A 20,982-nucleotide genomic window follows, 5' to 3' on the forward strand; every position below is an offset into this window, starting at 1 on the left:
CTTCATTCACTCCCTCTTCCATGTATTATTTAATAGTAACCTTTGAGAACTTCAATGTCAGGTATTTGGCAAATATATAATAGTAACCTTTGAGAACTTCAATGTCAGGTATTTGGCAAATATACAGTATAGTCCAATACATAGACATATCAATAGTCTAGTCATTCTCCCATTATCCATGCCACAGAACAAGGCATTCCTTGTCTAGTCATTCTCCCATTATCCATGCCACAGGTCCATGCCTATACAGAATGTTCCAACTTTATAGTGATAATGGTTAAAAATATCAAGTAAAAACACTACAGAAATCATAGTAACAAAAATATTTTATAAATGTATGGTAATATAGGGAAAAAAGCTCAATGACTATCTTACAAACATTAAATATTTCCAAGTTTTCTTGAAATTATAATACCTGTTTCTGCAAAAGTATAGTAGAATCACTGAGTTCTTTAAGAAATTTACAAGTGTACATTTCAGTGGTTCTCTTAGCAAACTATACTAAGACTAGACATGATAATGCATAGATTTGTATACGTATGCATTCTAACTACTACATGTTCTTGCCATGTACTTTGAACAACAATTGGGAAACATATGCAGTTAAAACCATTTGCCTTCCCACAAAAATGTTGCCAGGACATGTTCCCTAAAATGCAATAATTGCTTCAGGATCTCAGAAGACTCTTGCTTGATAAGATGGCCAATTGCTTTTAAGACATTTTTATCCATTACTTTGAAATACAATGGGCAGAAAACATGTAAAATCACCACAACTGCTACTTAATATACTGAATATAGAAAACAAATACTCTCCAATATTACTATGACTGAAAATGGGTAAATAGCAAATATTTAATGTTTTACCTATACCCCCTTCTATTTTCCAGTACTGATAAAGATATATTTATATCTCAACAAATAAAAAAGCTAACCCCTAAAAGGTAGTTATCTACTTGTATTGCACCACTATACAGTGTTATGCAATTTCCAGTACAGAACTCAGACTAGTACTCAAATCTGTAGACAGGGTTCCTTTTAAATGTCAAAATTATTTAACATAATTCCTTTGCCTCCATTCTTTCTTATGGGCCAGATTTATCGTGACTGGGTGTCTAAATGCTGCCTTAATTTGTGTACATATATATATAAGTGAATAAATTATCTATTTTATAGGAAAACAGGAATAATCCATTCTGTGACTTTCCCTGGTTCTGTGTACTCCATTTTGGCTAATAAATAAGAGTGCATTGGCCCAAATGAAAAATTTTGCTAGTATTTCCTGAAGCAGTTTTACCATTATATAAAAAAATGCTTAAAGTGTTTATTAGCATAGTTCCTGGCTCATAATTGTTAATAATGTAAAATCTACATATAATGTCTCATGCATGATAAATATTACAAGAACATTTATATTAGCTTAAAATTTTTAGTAATCCATGGTTATGTTACCTTATGGATAGTTAGGCCTTTCCAATAAAATGTCTTATGAAAACAAGTTTAAGATACATATTTTGTAGCCATGCAATAATTTGTATTATATCACCACTTTTGCATTTAGTTGAAATGTATTACCACAAGAGGGCATACAACCTCAGTCAAACAGGATTATATGAAATGGATTCGGGACTAACAGGTTCAGGAGAATACTGTGTGGAACATAACTAACTTCCCTGTATATCAGAGGTTATGCCAAGTACCATTGCAGACCCACTAGGCAAGACTACTAGTACAAAAAGTTCTCAAACTCTTTATAGCAGACTCCTTGGTTCAAATAGGTAAAAACATAAATGTAAAAGTTGTATGGAAATTTTATAAAAGGAAAAATGGAAATTGCAAAAACAAGAAATTATGTTTTATAGTCTAAGTTTTTAACAGCTATGTAACATTCTCACTAGATTAGTTAGCATCAGCAAAAAAGTAAGTAACTTGGACTTGTACCAATCAATTGGAAAGGAAGATTCCAAGCAGAAAACTAGGTTGGTTACATCTGTATTTGCTAAATGCATCAAGTTTCTGACTTAGTAGGTCCAGTTTTAGTGAACAGCCCTGAAGAACTGAAATGGAAACGCAGCTAAGAGGTGAGTAGACTTTTCCAAGATGCTTTAGAAAATAGCCTCTCTCCGTCAGGGCAACCCTCATTCTGCTGAAATGAAAGTTCAGGAAAGGCGGATGTGTAGATGGAGAGGACTACCAAGGAGCCAGTGCAGCACTGACTCCCACCTCTGCCATCTAAATAACTTTGTGACTTTGGGAAAATTATACCCTTTATTATTTAAGACTGATGACCCCTATGACAGCTATGGCTTCCCAAAATATTCCAGGAAGTGCAGTCATTTCATCATGGAAACAGGCTCAGGATAGTTAAGTGATTTGTCACTGTCTCTTCCAGAAGTAGATCAGTAACCCATGTATATAATTTTGTTGACTATACACCAAAATTTAGAGGAAATTAATGGAGTACATAAGGAGACACTTGGGACAACACAGAAAAAGAGAAGACAAATAGAGGATATAGCTAAATATTTTTGAAGGGGCAGAAAGAATCCTGACCAAAATCCTGAAATAAAAGAATTAAGGGCAGATCCTAAAGTTTAAGAGATATATTTAAAGAAAAGGAAGAATTATTTAATAAATTAGAGAATAACTTGTAGAACAAATAAGTTATTTGGGCTGAAAAATCAGATTTTTTAAAGGTTTAGGTACATTCAATAGTTATTATTTAAAGTTAGGGATTTTTGGAGTTCATCCTTTATTTTTAAACTCTGATGTCATACTTGATAGTTACAGCCTTCCATAAAACATACCTAATAATGGATTATCAGAATGTTGCATTAGACAAATCCTGGGTCTAAGTCATTATGGGAATTGTATATATCTTGCATAGAGTCACTGTTCCTTAAAAACTTTTAGTTCATTCTTAACAATAGTTCCCCAGGAAATATTAACTTAAAATATTCCTCTGCAAACTTACCTTCCTGTTTGTTTAAAAAATTGTTCTTCAAATTCTCTTAAGGCTTTCCGAAGTCTCTTCTTGTCAGCCCTAGTTTCTCGGAGATGGTCAAGAAGTACAGGCCTATATCAAATAAAATATATATTTACCATAACTGAGCTCTGGCATAATTGAGAGATCATGAGTAGATTTATCTATTTAGCAAAAGCATATAATGATACAGAAATGTTTTGCCTAAAAGGGTATCTTTGAATCAATATGGCACATGTAGAGCCTGGCCATAGGGGAGCACAAAAACGGAGGAAAGTACTTAATGAAAACAATGTCATGGGAAAGGAGAGAGGACAAGGACAAATAGGAGGTAAGCAGACTGAGTCCATTTAAAAAGTGGTGAAGGTAAAGGGCATATAAATCAATGTGGAAGAAACAGACATTTTGAAGGAATACTCATCAGTATTTGGTGATAGACTGAAGAGGAAAAGATTTTAAAGAAAATTGTATCCTTAATCTAGAGTATGGGGAGAAGAGCAAAACCCTTGGGAATGAAATCAAGATCCCCAAAAAAGCTACATTGCAAATTCCACCCATTTCATTCTAAGACAAGAGAGAAAGTCATATACTTTAGAGCAGGAAATTGTATCTGGTGAACTTGTGTGTGGTTTCAGAACTCTGAGCTCTGAACTCTGGGCATTTTCATTAAAAAAAATTTCATTGCATTCAAAAAAAAGTCTACCACCCAAATAAGAATAGCTGCTTTAGAACAACTAACCAACCAACCAACAAATAAAGGAAAGGAGGGAGAAAGGAAAAGATGAAAGGAAGGGAGGGAGAAAGGAAGACTGATTTTCTGCTTCCAAACAGGTCACTCATCTGTGAGCTGAAATTCATGTACCAAATGCTTCTATAAGCACACTAAAATCTCAATTAATACTTTAGTCCTTAATCTCACCTCATATATTTGCAGGGATTATATCCCTATCTTGGAGCATACAGTTACCATATTATAATACACATTAAAGAAAATCTCATAATCTGGCTAGTAATATACAAACCAAAGGAAGGTCAAATGATCAAGAGGAATGCCCTCTACTGAATGATGATAATGACACCACTAATGAAAAACCAAATAGCTCCTGACTGAGGGGCCATTAAGAGACAAAGGGAGGCTTATGTAACTTAAGGTCAAGGGGATTCCCAATCTGGAGAAATCATCTTTTGTAAATGAAGTGGACTATGATAAAGGTTTTAACAACTATTGACTCAAGATCTCAATTCCTTTTCATATTTTCAAAGGGCAAGAATTAGACTGGTGCCAGGCCCCGGGGAAAAGATGTGCAACTGTAGCAAACAACCTGAGCATTTATGGCATCCTTAGGGAGCCTTGGTTCCTCATGGCATTGTCTTCTCACTTCTCCAGTTAAGAAGACAACCAGATTACACTTTGAAGGCCACTCTCTGATGGCATTTTTAAAGTCTAGCCCTGACCGGTTTGGCTCAGTGGATAGAGCATCGGCCTGCGGACTGAAAGGTCCCAGGTTCGATTCTGGCCGAGGGCATGTACCTTGGTTGCGGGCACATCCCCACTAGGGAGTGTGCAGGAGGCAGCTGATCGATGTTTCTCTCTCATCGATGTTTCTAACTATCCCTCTCCCTTCCTCTCTGTAAAAAATCAATAAAACATATATATGAAAAAATAAAGTCTAATAGCGCTTCTGAATTGTGTGTGTGTGTGTATGTATGTGTGTGTGTGTGTGTGTGTGTGTGTGTGTGTGTGTGTGTATATAAAATACCACAGACCAGAAGGCGTTAAAAGGTGACCCCATTCATTCATTTTTAGGATTCACACTCACATGGTGGCTTCATGTAAATTGGACATGGAGAGGGCTGGTGGTTTGATTTCTTTCTTTTCATCTGGTAGCAGGACCCTTACAGGTTCAGTCTCAGAGTAGGTGAGGTGATCACCACCAGGAAGGTAAGATGCTGGATTTGGCAAAGAAAACTGTTGGCTTCTTTGTGTACAGTCTTCATCAGAGTCCTCTTCCTCCTGCTTATTGTGGGCAAAGTTAAATGAAGTCACAAAATGCTAAGTGCCTCTTGAGCAGTGGTTTTCAACCTTCCTAATGCCACGACCCCCACCCTTTAATACAGTTCCTCATGTTGTGGTGACCCCCAATTTCATTGTTACAAATTCAACATAATTAAAGCATAGTGATTAATCACAAAAACAATATGTAATTATATATGTGTTTTCCGATGGTCTTAGGTGACCCCTGTCAAAGGGTCGTTCGACCCCAAAAGGGGTGGCGACCCACAGGTTGAGGACTGTTGCTCTTGAGGAAGCAAAAACAGGATGGGGAACCATAGATAAACATCATGAAAACAGTAGATAACCCTTATGCCTACTGAGAACCAAAAAGGAAAAACCAAGAGGAACTCTTCCTCAGTGGCATCAAAAAATTTACAGAAGTTAATGAGCAAAGAAATACCCATGCTGGGCTAAAATGCTCACCAAGTTCATCTCTGTTTGTTGGGCCAATGAAGGCATAAGCATCCAAGACATGGAACAATCTGCATTGCCTAGTAGTCCCTCCCTTTTACCCAGACCTTCTGGGCCACAGCTTCATGAGTTATATGGGTCAGGATGGCAAAACACCTCTTGCCATCCAGAAATACCTTAAATCAGATCTTAGTGTGGGCCATAATAAAATACTGAGGATACTCAGAAAATTGACAAATTCAGAAAGAGTTCTATGAAAGCCAAAGCAAAATGAAGTTATTCATTCCTTAAGCTGTTCTGGTAATGCTTATCACAACCAAAAGACTTTTTTGCGGAGAAAGTTCTGAAAATCATACCCCATTTTAAATTATATTTACTTAATGAGAAAATTCCAAAGATTATGAATCATTATTGTCGTCTTTAAAACTGTGGAAGTATAAATGTACTCAAGTATATTTAAATTTATATTTGTTAATATTTCCTTTTATATTGACCAAGTGACTGTTTGGATATTGATGGAGTAGGGTTTGTGGTGCTTTTCTAGTTCTGTATTCCCATTAATCATTCTTTATTAAAAGTAGTCTAACTCAATTTCAGTAGTCATATTTTCTATTGAAATGAATCTACTTATATCTTTACAGTGATGGTCAGATGGTACCAAAAACAGATGTTGCATTATATCAAGTAACACTGCCAATTATCTTGTTAAAGTTAACTAACATCCTATATAATAAAAGGCTAATATGCAAATCCACCAAACGGTGGAACGACTGGTTGCTATGACATGCACTGACCACCAGGGGGGCAGATGCTCAACGCAGGAGCTGCCCCCTGGTGGTCAGTGTGTTCTCACAGGGGGAGTGCCTCTCAGCCAGAAGCCGGGCTCACAGCTGGCGCATCGGTGGTGCAGGCCTAAGCTAGCAGTCGGACATCCCCCAAGGGCTCCCAGACTGCGAGAGGGCACAAGCCGGGCTGAGGGACCCCGCCCCTCCAGTGCACGAATTTCGTGCACCAGGCCTCTAGTAACTTTATAACAGAATAGAAAGGCTGTCTAGCTGTGTTGTAAATTAGACAATGCCAAACTGAAATCCAAGGTTTGTTCTCCTCACCCAAGCAATGGAACAAATGTTAAAACTGACTTCAATATTACAGTTGCCATAGATTCCTGTTTCATAATAGTTTTAATCATCAGCCACCATTAAGTAGAGTATCGGGGTGGAGGGAGACCACTCTTCTATTTTTTTAAAATAACTGGCCTTTTTAGCAGCATATACTGCCAAGAAGGCTCCTTTATAACTTCCATAGTGCTGCCTCCCTAACCAAACATCACTCCAAAGCAGAAGTACAGGCCTGGTTAATGCAAGCATCCTGACTCACAATTGTTGGAATCAGGGAAGGCGTTGACAAGATTTGCTTGATAATCCGGCATCTATCATAAAGAGGCTTTATGAGGTTCTTGTCTTGCTTAGTTACCTGGAAAAAAAACAACAACACATGAAATTAATTACTGTTCCTTTCTCACACAGGAATTAAATTGATATTTTTAGCAGGCAAAAAAAGTTCTGAATCCTCAAAGTAAGGGATTATAAAATATAATGCAACAGTAATTAGAAAAGGGGAAGTCATTTATAAGATACTGTATAAAGCACATGCCAATTTTCTTCTAGGAAAAGTTTCTTAAAGGATAGGTCCTAGTTTAGAAAGATGTTTTTAAAGCTTTTTGAAGGAATCTTCAATGTGTAAGTGGTAAGGAGTCTGTTCTTTATTTTTTATTCTTAAAAAACCAATGGGTGATCAAGACCTATTGATTTTTCTTCTGAAATGTTTTGTATCTGGTCCTTTGTGATTATATTCACAAACATTTACCTCAGGTCTTCATCACTATATGCTTAGATTATATACTAGCTTACTGGCTAGCTCTGACATCAAAACTATTTTGGATAAGCAATTAACTTCTCTGAATCCTCAATTTCCTACCTATACAAGGAAATTAGAGTTTCCAAGCTCTTTCCAAATAAAAAATTCCATGTCTTGTTCCACTAATGCATTCTATTACCCCTCTGCTATATGACCCATCTCTCAGCACTATTTTCAACAGGTTACTGGTACATTGTGCATAGAAGTTTAAATAGCGTCCTATTTACCTATGTATCCACCTTCCTACCTCTTCCATCCAAAGTGACCAGACTTCTCTGCTTGCTTTGCTTTCCTCCCTGTTGTATCCTATGTTAATTCACGACATATCTACCACAACCACCCTTTCATTCTGGACCAATGGTTCTCCTTTGGCACGTAGTGGGAGGGGAATGATAGAAATTGCCCATAGCCCATAGGTATCTTTTATCAAAGTACAAGACATAAAAGGGGAGGAAGTAAAGGTCTGAATTTTCAAAGGGGGTGGTTTTTTAGATGCATTAAAAAAACTACTGTATATATGAAACTTTCTTTTTCATAAACTTAATGGTAATCTCACACACACACAAAAACCCAAACTGAGACACGTAAGTTAAAGGAAAAAGAGGCAACTGACCAAATTGGAGATGATATTTGCAAACAAAGATTTACTGTCAAAAATATTTAAAGAACTCATAAAACTCAACATCAAACAACCCAATTAAAACATGACAGAGGACCTGAACAGACACTTCTTCCAAGAAGACAAATGGCCAATAGATACATGAAAAGATGCTTGAATTCACTAGCTATTAGGGAAATGCAAATCAAAATTACAATGATACCACTTCATACCTGTTAGAATGGCTATTATCAATAAGACAAGTAATAAGTGTTGGAGAGGTTATGGAGAAAACGGAACCCTCATTCACTGGTGGTGGGAATGTAAACTGGTACAATCCAGCAATCCCTCTTCTGGGTATCTACCTGAAAAACTTGAAAATATTTATTCCCAAAGATATATGTACCATTATGTCCAATGCAGCATTATTCGTGGTGGCCAAGATATGGATACAACCAAAGTGTCCTTAGAGGATTGGATAAAGAAGATATATTGGTACATATAAACAATGGAATACTACTCAGCCATGAGAAAAGATGAAATACTGTCATCTGTGACAACATGAATGGACCTTGATAATATTATTCTAAGTGAAATAAGTCAGAAAAAGCTGAGAACCATGTAATTTCACTCACATGTGGGATACAAAACTAAAACGCAGGCACAGACAACAGTATGGTGGTTACCAGAGCAAAGGGGGTGGAAGGGTAGAAGAGAGTACAGGAGGCAAAATATATGGTAACAGAAGATTATTTGACTTTGGTGGGCACACAAGGCAATATACAGATCATGTATCATAGAAATCTATACTTGAAACCTATATGATCTTATTAACCCTAATAAATTAAATGTAAAAAATAATGAAATGTATTAAAGGGGGAAAAACTGGGATCTAATGAGATAATTTCAAATGCTAAAGCGCTAATTGAGCCAGAAATAATACTAGCTACTTTGAAAATTGACAGTCCTCCCTTTGATTCTGTTGTGGCTTCTGGACTCCCTCTTAGGACACACATTATAGCTGAAATAGCCACTTCATGGTTTACTATGTTAAAGCTCTCCCAGGAGCAATACTGAGGCTTTAGATAGGCCTACATGCTAGTGCAGATGCTCTCTAAAGGACCGAACTTTAGCCTACCACAGAGATACTTGGTTTATTTGAAGGGGCTTCTGACATTTATTAAATTGTTCAAAAGATACTTTATTGTAAATAATTAAAGTAAATTGCCACTTAAACAAAGATGACATTTGAAGAACTCTTCAATTATTCTTTGATCTTCAGACTCTCATTGCATGTCTCTGTTTTACTTTGATGCCTCAGTAGGATAACCAACCATCCCAGTTTGCCCAGGACTGAGGTGTTTTGTAGGATATGGAATTTTCAGTGTTAAAACCAGCACAATCCATGGAAACCTGGGGTGGTTGGTCAACCTGTTCCTCAAAGATCTTAAAATTAACATGTCCAGAACAGACCTCTTGAGTTGTCACTCCCACTCCCAATGAACCATCACCAACTTGGATGCTTCCTTTTCTTCTTTCTCCCACTCAGTAATTCAGCATGTCCTTTGATTTTATGTTCTAAATATACTTTGAATATATCTATTTCTTACCATCTCCAAGGTTACCATGTTAATCCAAGACACCTGTTTTATTCTCCCTTTTCCACTCTTTCCCCCTATGATTTATTCTCCATGCAGCAATCAGTAAGATCTTTTAAATGTAAATCACACCAAGTCACTTTTCTGCTTATAACCACTCAACAGCTTCCCAATACTTTCTACACCTGAAAGGTCCTGTGTGATCGGCCTGGGTCTATCTTTAACTTCATCTCATGCCAGCCTGTGCTCTAGCCTTCAGACTCGAGAATCACAAGTAGACAAAGCTCTTCCTCCAAGGCCTTTATACTTGCAGCTCCATCTATCTAGAATGTTCTTTGCTGTTCTCTTAGCTTGTTAATTCTTCTTTATTAAATGTCACCTATTGGTCTTCCTAACCACTCTTATTAAAGTAGAAAGCATACCTATTATTTCCTATTATGTCATCTGTTTAATTTGCTCAGTACGTATCAAAATATTTAATGACTTTGAGTTGTTTATTTGTTGTTGCATCCAAACTCCCAGAAGAACATGAGCTCCATGAAGGCAGTGAACCCCCGTGACTTCTATATCTTTATTTTTTATATCCAGCATGTATCAAAGTTCACAATACAAAGTAGGCACTCAAATCTTTCTGCAATGAACGACTGCCCACAAGTCACCAGGTATCTCCCTTTATTGTCACAATAATATGAGTAGGTATTACCTGTATTTTATAGAGGAGCAAGTTGTATCTCAGATAATTAGTTCACTTGCCAAGTATACATGGTTAGAAATGTCTCATTCAAGTGCTGAGTCCTGCTCTATATTGTACCAATCCCAACTCATCCCTCAGTGCCTTAGTCAACTGACTAGAGCATAGAGTTAGGACTTTGGTATTGACCAACCTGCCTTTAAAAGTGTGGTCAGGGTAACTATAAAATATAGGAAATTCCATCAGAGGCACTGAAGAAAGGAGACTCACAGATGTGTTATCCTCTTACTGGCTAGCATAAAAGTCTAGAATCTGCAGGGGAGGGGATAAGTTAGCTGAGTGGGTAAAAACCTATTCACTTGTCACAACATATTGGTAATTTTTTAAGTCTAAAACTATTTCATAAATATAAGGTGGCCTTGGGCCCATTTCTACTTATAGATTACATGTCCCAATGTAAAGGACTAGTCCAGGTGCACATGATAAACCTTTAGGATTTGGCTTATGTTGCCATATTATGATTAAGACCAGATAATTTACAATAGAGCAGGTAAAGGCAGCACTCTCCTCAAGAAGACTTCCTTCCAAAATTAAATATGCTAGTTTGGTCATTCATCTGTCCATTCACTCAGGGAATATTTATTCAATACCTACGTATCATGAGCAATAGACAGCCCTTCGACCCAAGAAGTTTAAACTACAGTATAAGAGACAAAATGGCATAAAGCACGATTAGAGCAGTGATAGGCTAGCTACAACTCTTAATAAATGAAAGGGAACCACACCACACTTAGAGTTGACACAGGAAGGATCATAAGGAAGGTTCCTTGGCATAAGTGAAGTGTAGCATAAATATGCAAGATCAGGAGAGATTAAGCAGGTAAATGATAACTGCCCTGTTTTTTTTTTAATAAAATATAATACATCTTTTTTGTTGAGCTCCAGGCTCATATATCCAAATACCTAATTGCCACCTGTATTTGGATGTCACATAGATTTCAAAACTAAGATGTCTAAAGCTGAAGACATCAGACATCTTACCTAACACTCCTCAAAAAACCCTACTTCTCTATTCTTATGTAAAATTCTACCTCATCCCTGCTTTGTTATTTTTTAATGGAATATGGAAAAATGGGATTGTAATCCTAGTTTGGGGTTTATTTGCTAATTTATTGGGGGAAACCGGGGTGGGGGTGCAGAGAAAGGGATATGATAGACACTTGTGTCTGCCATTTGCTTCCCATTAACAGGCAGTGCTATAACCTGGAATCAAGTGGCGACACCCACAGGTCATAGCCAATGACGCACTAGGAACTCATCCGACTGAAATTTCAGAGCCATTCTCCCAGAGATGTGTATATGGTGCCAGAATGCTCTGACACTTTGGTCAAAACCACAATCCAAGTGGTCAAAACCACTGTGCAGTGTTGGTCCCATGAAGATATGGCGAGGTACCTTAGAATCTTCCTCAGAGGGAAGCTGCTCTCTCTTCTCCAAGCAAGTCAACACGGCATCTGGAGTCTCCTCTCCCGAGGAGCTTGGCTCAGGGCCCACAGCTTCTGGCCTCCCTTCTCTGGGGACCGTGGGTTGCCCACAGGACAGGTTTCTAGGTGGGCCTTTGGGAGCAGCTCCTTGTTCCTCCGACAGCTTCAATTTTAGTTCTAAGAGAAATGCCAGGAGTTACCATGAGCAAGGTAACTGGCCCTTATAAGCACAGAGACTTTGAGGAATTCCCACTCCTAATGCCAAGTCAGCAGATATGAAGAGTGCTGACAATGGCTTTCCATAGGGCAAGGGCAGTCTTGATACCAGGACTAACAGCATTAGCTCCCAGTGACATGAACGCAGAGGGACCTCATGGAGGCTGGGATCTCATGGAGGTGAAGGATCATGTGTGGGAGCAACTCAGTGGTTTACATGTTAATGTAGGAGTTCTGAAGGCAGACCAGTGGTTCCTGGCCCCAAAGTTTTCACCTGTTACCTACTGTAGCAGCTGAAATTCTACACTTGTAGATTCATTTACTTGGGTTTTGAAAGTTTTGCAGTGATTAGGAGCCCCTGTGGAAACTCAAGTACTTTTAGAAGGCATTACACATGCAAATGTCAGAGGACATGCAAGAGGGATGGGAAAGGGGATGTGCAAGTGCCAGCCCCCACTTCAGAGACATCATAGTTTGTCTAATGCCAGCTCTTACAATCCAGGAACCACCGCTATTGCCATATGGCTTTATATGCACCTACATAATTTAAAAAGCCACCTGGGACTTATCAGGGAATTACATTTCAGAATATGTTAGGGGACTGGTTGTTTGAGCGAGGCTATTTAGATTGATTTCTCAATTACATAGCGCTTTTTCTTTGATGTTTGCTTTTAGTGAGACACTGACGTGGTGTTTAAACACTGCATATTTTATAAATCTGCTACATCATTACAGTTTAACACCACTGAATTATTATACCCTTTCAATTCTTTAATCACCATACTTCTAGAAATGTGGAAACTCTCCCATGTTTCTAAGTACTAAATGAATGTGGAGAGAGGAAGAAAATAAATTATTGGTAAATAACTACAGTCCTTTAAAATGGATTTTAGACTTAATTAACACTCACACCACCATCTCCAGAGAAAGAAGAACATTGGATTATGAGGCAAGAGAACTGAGTTTTACACTTAGCTCACCACTTCCCAGCTACATAAACTGTGGACATAAATGCCCTCATCTGCGCAACATGGTATGTGAAGTAAATGACTGCTGAGCCCTCTTCTGGTTCTAACATCCAAGAATCCAATAACCCAGGGAAGTTACTGCTCCACATATTGAAATGTGCCTGGCACTGAAGCGCATCATTCCACTTGGGAGTCTGGAGTTCCCCAGCCTACTTATAAAAGATTTATTAAATGGGCCCAAACAATGAAGGAGACCCAGATCCTTTCATTTTCAAAACGGGGCCTCCAATCTCAGTGGGAGACAAGGTTAAAGGGGGCACAGTTGAAACAGAATTTAAAAAATGCCCGGGAGTACATTTGTCGTTACTTTACCTGCTGCTTTTCTCAGAAAGCACATGGTCATTATTTTAACTGCTTCTTTTCTCAGAAAAGAGACCCTTGGCTGGTTTTACCTTTGAGTTGTTTGCGACCTTTAGCCAAATCATTCATCCATTTCAGGACTTCGGGATTAGAAGTCTTGTCACCATGTGAAGGCTACCAAGGGAGGGGAAAATGGGGATGGGAGGGAAAGAAGGAAAGAGAGAAAAAGAAAAGCCAATTTTTAAAACAGCTAAACACACAAGGACAGTTCCAGAACAAAACCTATAAAGCTGGGAGATGAATTCAGGCATTAAAAACTCCAGGTGATGAAGTTGCTTCCTCCACACCTTCATTCTTGTCATGGACATTGTTTCTAAACATGCCTGGTTACCCAGCATTTTCACAACCTCCTAACCCAATGGTTCTCAACCTTCCTAATGCCGCGACCCCGACCCTTTAATACAGTTCCTCATGTTGTTGTGACCCCCAATTTCATTGTTACAAATTCAACATAATTAAAGCATAGTGATTAATCACAAAAACAGTATGTAATTATATATGTGTTTTCCGATGGTCAGGCAACCCCTGTGAAAGGGTCGTTCGACCCCCAAAGGGGTCTCGACCCACAGGTTGAGAACCGCTGTCCTAACTACACCAATGCCCCTGCAGTCTAACCCTCAGTCCCCTTGTGGGCCACCCCCCCCACACACACACACATTGCCAGGACTTTTTTTGTATCGATGTGGATGACTGCACTGATACAAACCAGCGTTACTTACTTGCTTGTGCTCACATCCATGACTTATGACCACAACCTGCCTGGACAATACTGGAATATTTAGCTCCTATCAGTCATATCCTCCAAGCTGAACAAAGGAGACCCCAGGTTCTCTAAAACCTGACAGTAGTCTGGGAAGTCAGGATGTCACCCAGACTTCCAATCCTCCCACTGTTTATGGACTCAGTAACTGGGCTAATGTTAACATTAAGCTTAATCATATGTGTGCGACCTTGAGAAAAGTATTTAGTCTCTCTGTCCCTCAGTTTCATCCATCAAATGAGAATTATAATAGGGATGATGTGAGGAATAAATTAGTTAATATATGCAAAACACTGAAAAACATCCCAGGCATACACTAAACACTACAGATGTATTAGTTAGAATTACAAATATTATTATTATTACTAACAGGGATAGTAGGTAGCAGTGCTACTACCAGACCTTCAAAGAAACACTGAATACATTTTCACCAACAAACAAATACGTAGGGGTATGTTTGTCCTACCAAGTAACTAATCATACTAGGGTGTGGCAATAACAATATATGTTTTATTTTAGATGGCTCTGTTAATATAAATCATTCACCTTGATTTCTGAATTTCTTCGCAGAGCATAAAAGTGGATTTTCTACAGAAAAGAGAAAGTAGGAGATAAGAAGAGCCAAACATACGTAGCCTCCATCCCCATAGATCAGTAAGAAACTTTCTTAAAAGAGTTGAGGCCACCCTGTTAACTGAAATGCAGGCTCAACAAGATTAATAGTTACTTTGAATTGAGGAATATACAGAGAAATATAGAGTAATGTTCATGATAACATAATCATAAACATCATCATAATAGTCAGAAACATGTGCACTGCTTGTGGCCAAGTCTAGGGGCTCTGCCATGTTTCTTTATGGATCCACTAAATTCATGTAACAGAGTTTTTGGTGAGACAGAGGCCTAGGGAGATGACTGTGTTCCTCTCAACTTCAAAGGGAAAACTGTGCTTGTGTGACAGGATCATCAAATGTGTAAGGGATTCATTAGATTAATTGTGAAACATAAGACATGCTTCTAATACTCCTAGAATGATGTAAAAACCATACTTTCTAAATCAGGATGGAAAAGATGATTGAAGGAGATTGACAGTGATTATTTTTCCCAGGGAAGTTTAGAAGGGATACTATGGTTTCCAAAAGGGAAGCCCAGGTTTCAGGACCATGGACAGTGAGATGGGGGCACACCTCCAAAATACAGAACTTAGTTTGGTCCTATCCATGGTTGGCTAGAATGATGCCCTGTGCTACTTCCTTGATATACAGTCCAGGGCTTTAGCTTTGGAATGTATATCAAGTCCAGATCCCATTATATGGACAGTCAGTGTACATTTTGTTTCTCTAAATCCTCACAGAATTCTCCACTCTGATCTGAAGAATCAGAGTCTTTGAAACTTGTCTTTTTCACTGGATATGCTCCACATACTTAATGCCATCTTTTGAAATACTGTTAAAAACAAAAACAAAATTTTCTGACAAAATATTTTAAAGGCTGAAATTTTCTGAAATGAATTTTTTATTTCCCTGCTCTTGGGGGATATTTCCAAAGAGGTTAAATCAAGCTCACAAGGGTAGCAGCTTTCAAATCACATGGAAAGTTTTTATACACAGGCTTTGAAACTTTAAGACTTCTAGTTTTTGAACTGAATAATTCCAGTGTAATAGACCCCGAAAGCCATACACTCAGATACTACATTGTAGATTTTGTTAGGGGAAATAAAAATGGGGTTCCAGTGTTATATACCGAGGGTACCACTGGGCCAGAATTGTGGTCTGCTAAAGGCAGTTCAGAAGACAGTTTAGAAAGATTTCTGGATTAGGAATGAGAATACCTGAATTGATATCTGGCTAGATCAAGTCTTTGCTGTGTGATCCTGGAGAAGTCACTTCCCTTCTCTGGGCCTCAGTTTCTCAATGGTCAGGTAAGAAATAAGACTGCCTGAACTCTTCTCATTCTGACTTCTTTAACTACAGTGAAAGTGGACATCTGGCTAAAACAGCCTTTTCTAGATCTATGAGTTTAACAACAGTTAAATGTAAAATTGGTTGTAGGGAATAAGCATGGTTTTGGATAGGAATGTAAGGTGGTTATACTCGACAGAGAGGGAAAGATGTACTGTATGTTATACCAGGGCCTCAGACTTGCAAGCACAGAGGCCTGGCAGGAACTCAGATTCAAAAATTAGCACTGGGTGCTATTAATTCCATGGTCAGGCTGCCGGAAGGAAAGCCTTACACACAGCAACCAATTAAAGCCCAATGACATGTCCAGTCTCTCAGCACAGCCTGGCACCCTGACAGGAAGGCTAAGGAGAAGCCCTGTTTCCTGAGACAATGGCAGGTTCTGATGACCCCACAGACTGACACACACTGAAGCAAGGGTGAGCATGAAGCCTTCCAGCCCTATGGCGCCAGATCCGTCCATGTGCATGTGTGAGTGTTTACCTGTGTGGGCCTGTGTCTGCTCTGGCGCCAAAGCTCCTCTAGACAAAGGCAGGAGGCGCCGGGAGACATTCTCTTCTAAAACAGGCAGGTGCTAGGTGGCCGTTATAGTTGAGAAAAAGTAACAGGGTCTGTGACTGCATATAGAAATGTCCAGCAGAGATCTAATGTGTCCATTTCTGCCTGTTCCAACATCACTTAAATAGATTCAAAAGTGGATACTATCTAGGACCAGACTCCCTTTGTGCTAAACACTGTAATAAGTTTATGTGTGTACTCCTTCACTTAATGCTCACAAACTTCTGAAGTCATTAGTGATATTAACTCCGCTTTACAGATGGATAAACTGAGACTCAGAGGAGCAAAGAAACAAGTCCAAAGTTATAAAGTTGCTAAGTGTCTGTGCTGGATTCAAATCCAGACCAGTCTGATTAACGAACTGCTGAGTAAGAATTATTACTCAGGGCCCGGGAATGGAGCCCCCTACTTGTCACTCAACAGTTACCAACGTGAGGACATCACAGATCCAATAACACTCCAGGAGCAAACAGGGAAAGTCAGCTTCTCTCAGGAAACCTGGAGCTTTCCAAACGTGGATATTATGAATTTGGCTTCTACTCCTCCATTGTAAAACCTACTCAAACTCAGTCTACTACCCAAGCCTGAGCTGAGAGAGTGGAACTACATTACAAGTTATAAGTCTTCACTGGGCCTCGGTTGCCTTACCTGTATACTCCCAATGTGTAGAGCACCCTCCTGCTCTATAAAGGACAATACGTAGCTGTGACTCCCTGGCTTCAAAGAAGGGAATAATTTTTAGTACCCCAACTTAGGCTGTCCTGAAAATCAGATTTTCTCCACTTTGCAAAGCTAAAAACCATTCCTTTAGTAAATTTAAAGCCACTGTGGGAAATACAAAACAGAACAGGAGAGTGGCACATCACCCACTCTCACCTTCCTCCCCAGAACTTATCCTACACTCAGAGGCCTGCCGATTACCCCATACCAAATGCTTAGTGAGCCTTTCAATATTTCAAGATGTATTAGACGTTATTCCCTGTTCTCTTTTATGCTAATGACTAGCTGATCTGGGCCCTCTGCCAAAGACCCAATAACTTTGTGCATTTCTACATGTACATGAATTTTCTCTATGACATGGTCACCATTAAAGAAAATAAATAAAACTAGCATTGCTCAGGCCAGTGTGGCTCAGTTGGAGCGTCCCATACACCAAAAGGTCACAGGTTCGATTCTTGGTCAGGGCACATACCTAGGATGCTGGTTCAATCCCCAGTCAGGGTGTGTACAGGAGGTAACTGATCAATGTTTCTCTCTCTCTCTTTCTATCTCCCTCTCCCTTCCTCTCTCTCTAAAATCAGTTTTAAAAAAACATATCCTCAGGTGAGGATTAAAAAAATAAAACTATCATTGGCTACCAAGACATGTACCTCTGACTCTACTGTTTCTTATATAAGAAAACAATGATTGGACGAGGAGAGATAAACCAAAGATCTTTTATATACATAGATCATGGACATGAATAATAGGGTGGTGAAGACCTAGCAGTGTGGGTAGGGGCTGGGCAGCGGAGGGGGGGAGGTAGGAGACATCTGTAATACTGTCAACAATAAAATAAAAAATGATTAAGCTTTTTTTTAAAAAAAAAAAAATGATTGCTACACTGCAGCATCAGCAGGCAGCCAGTGTCTCTCTGCCAGGAAAGGACGGATCAGGGTGTTCTTATGAGTGGCCTGAACAGATGTCACTTGAGAGGCTCTCATCCGTCAACCAGGAAGTACTCTAATGTCAAAGAAAACTCTCCCTCATTCTGTCCACAATTAGAGATTCTGTCCTTTAGGTCACTGATAGGTTCTTATCAAAATGCAAATGAAAAGTGTTAAAGGAAAAATAAAAACATAATTCAAAAGCTTTTAAAATTTTAATTCCTAGGAACACTAGTGATAGTAAGGTTCCTTGAGGGGAAAAGGCGGGGGATCAGTGTTTGAAAATAGCATTATAATTAATTACTAGGAGCTATCTTAGTAGATAACAACCGGACGACAGCATGTGAAAACAAGACAGACCCAAGATGGGAACTCCATTTAGGATGGGTCCTGGGTTGGCCAATGAAAAGAGAGCTGTTTCTCATACAGAATGAAACTGAAAAGGAAGGACAGAAAAGCCAACACATCTCTTCACATAACCCATGCTCTTATTTTAAACCCCATAGTCCTTACCCGGTATTTCTTTTCTTGTTCAAATTTTTCTTCAAATTTCCGAATTTTCCTCTTGAGGCTCTGGATATGCTTGGTGAGCTGGGCAATGGTCTGGGGCTCCTTGCCACCACTACAGCTGCACCGTGAAGAACTTCGGGGCCTGCAGTGATCACCAACGGGAAGAATAATCAAAACCAATGGTCTTCCAGTAAATACCGCTGCAGATCTACAAACCACGCTTCCTGGATTACCAGAGAAGTACAGAGGACAGTTCATTTTTTGATGAGTCTGCCATGGCATCTGCTCATCAATGGAGGCCTCTGATCACAGCACTCCATTATGGGCAAATGTCACCAGGGACTTAAACGTACAATGTCAGAATATTAGCCCCGGAAATGCGACCGATCTAAAATTAAGAAGAGACAGCTATTGTGGCATTATCTTCAATAGAGTGCATGAGCCACACCTACCAACATTTCCAGGGAAGATTTAGGTGCGTAGTTAACATTTCTTGACATAACAGAGCCTTTGTGAATCGGATGAAAGGAATGGGCCTCCTCTTCAGAAAATGCATCCAACCTCTCACATGACACACATAATAACAGTAATTCACTAACTCCCTCAAGTCTATCAATATACAGTCCATGACCCCAGGTTTGAATAAATTCATGAATAGCAACAGAAGTTATTAAGGAGATACTAGAGATTTTCTGCAGGTATTTTAGCCAAGGGAATCTCATTTTAGCTCTGAATCAAAATTATTTGTGGAACTTAAATGAAAAAGGAAAGAACACACAGTTCCACACTTTTTCTTGGGGTTGGGCAGCTATTTTAAGCTCCCACTTAAGGAGAAATTGGGGTGGACAACTAAACATTGCTACAGTCCATCCACGGAAGCCACTGGTGAATGTGGAAAGAATACTGAACTCATGAAGACTGATATTCCTGATATTTGCACATACATATACGTACCTAGGACTCTAGTCATTTCACCAAAAATGTTCAAATGGGCAAGCCCTGGGGTGGCCTGTATATCATGACCATTTCCTCCTGAGGTAATAAGGCCTGAAACAGCATTCCCAGCTGGAAAGTACACAGACATTTGCCATTTACTGTTCAGGTCTCACAGCTGCATTTGGTAGGCACGTTTGCACTATTTCAGACACACTTCATTTGATTTGTACATGTAGTATTTAAAAAACTGCATGAAATGAAGACAAGAACAAAACAAGGTTTGCTCACATCATAAACTGCTGAGCGCTGGGTGGAGAAGGGGCTGATTCAGGGTCTAAGTTGAATCTCTGGCTTTGGCTGAAGATGGAGCATCGTGGTGACAGCAGTGGGTTGTCACCATCAGTGATGTGATAGAGCAGCCGGCTGGTCCCCATAGGCTGGAGGTCTTCCGGTGCACTGTCTGCTCCATTCTGCCCGTCTTTGTGGACTGACGCAGGGTCTGAGGAAACAAGATAAGTCGACTCAGAAGGGAGAGAGGGCTTGAGACTGTCATATTCCTAAATAAGGATCATCAACAGTCATTATGTCTTGCTTCTTTGTTATTTCTTCCTTCTGGGGATATGAAGGCTTTCAAAATACTGTCCTGTTTGTTCTCACAGAACCATGATAAAAAAACAATTGTGTACAAAGCCACCAGTTACAACAAGATGGAAACACAAATTATTTCAGTATGAGTAATAGAATCAGCGTAGCCCAAACTACAAACATCCTCTATTTCATATTATCTATAATAACAAAGGCATAATATGCTAATTAGACCAGATGACCTTCCGGACGAAGCTGGGGCTATGAGGGAAGCCCGAATACCAGGTGCCTGCCAGTGGCCGGAGGGAAGCCCGGGTCCAGAGGGAAGCCAGTGCCAGTAGCTGGGTGAAGGGAGGCCTACTCTTGCACGAATTTCGTGCATCGGGCCTCTAGTTTGTATTATGTTGAAGGATGAATTACAAAATGTTTAGTGAAAGAAAAAAACAACAACAATAAAATGAAGCTGGAACAAAAGATGATAGATTAGGAGGAAGAAAAGAGGTAACACAATTGCCAGTGAAGGAAGAGAGAGGAGAAGACAAAAAAAGGAAGAGAGGAGTCCCCAGACAGAAACGTATTCCAGCAGCCATTAAAATGATGGAGAACTCTGCTTATCAACATGGACTAATGTTCAAAATATGCTACATGAAAAACACAGATTCCAAAACAAAACAGGAATTTATT

At 39.2% G+C, this 20,982-nt stretch overlaps 1 protein-coding gene across 3 annotated transcripts in view; it reads right to left on the bottom strand.

Annotated features, from left to right (window-relative positions):
• Window positions 1-20,982, bottom strand: part of FAM13C (family with sequence similarity 13 member C) — a 129,231-nt gene that overhangs the window by 1,637 nt on the left and 106,612 nt on the right. For 2 of the 3 annotated variants that reach the window (XM_006103034.3, XM_006103033.3), the window contains 7 exons: window positions 20,002-20,212; window positions 18,781-18,919; window positions 13,375-13,456; window positions 11,710-11,915; window positions 6,828-6,923; window positions 4,804-5,000; window positions 2,975-3,076 (listed from right to left, as the gene is read on the bottom strand). In XM_006103034.3, the coding sequence (XP_006103096.1) occupies window positions 2,975-3,076; window positions 4,804-5,000; window positions 6,828-6,923; window positions 11,710-11,915; window positions 13,375-13,456; window positions 18,781-18,919; window positions 20,002-20,212 (1,033 nt within the window). The remainder of the gene's footprint in view (window positions 1-2,974; window positions 3,077-4,803; window positions 5,001-6,827; window positions 6,924-11,709; window positions 11,916-13,374; window positions 13,457-18,780; window positions 18,920-20,001; window positions 20,213-20,982) is intronic. The other variant, XM_023744371.1, reaches the window with a different exon arrangement.

The sequence above is a fragment of the Myotis lucifugus genome, unplaced genomic scaffold (genome assembly GCF_000147115.1).
Source record: "Myotis lucifugus unplaced genomic scaffold, Myoluc2.0 scaffold_455, whole genome shotgun sequence".
Taxonomy (NCBI): domain Eukaryota; kingdom Metazoa; phylum Chordata; class Mammalia; order Chiroptera; family Vespertilionidae; genus Myotis; species Myotis lucifugus.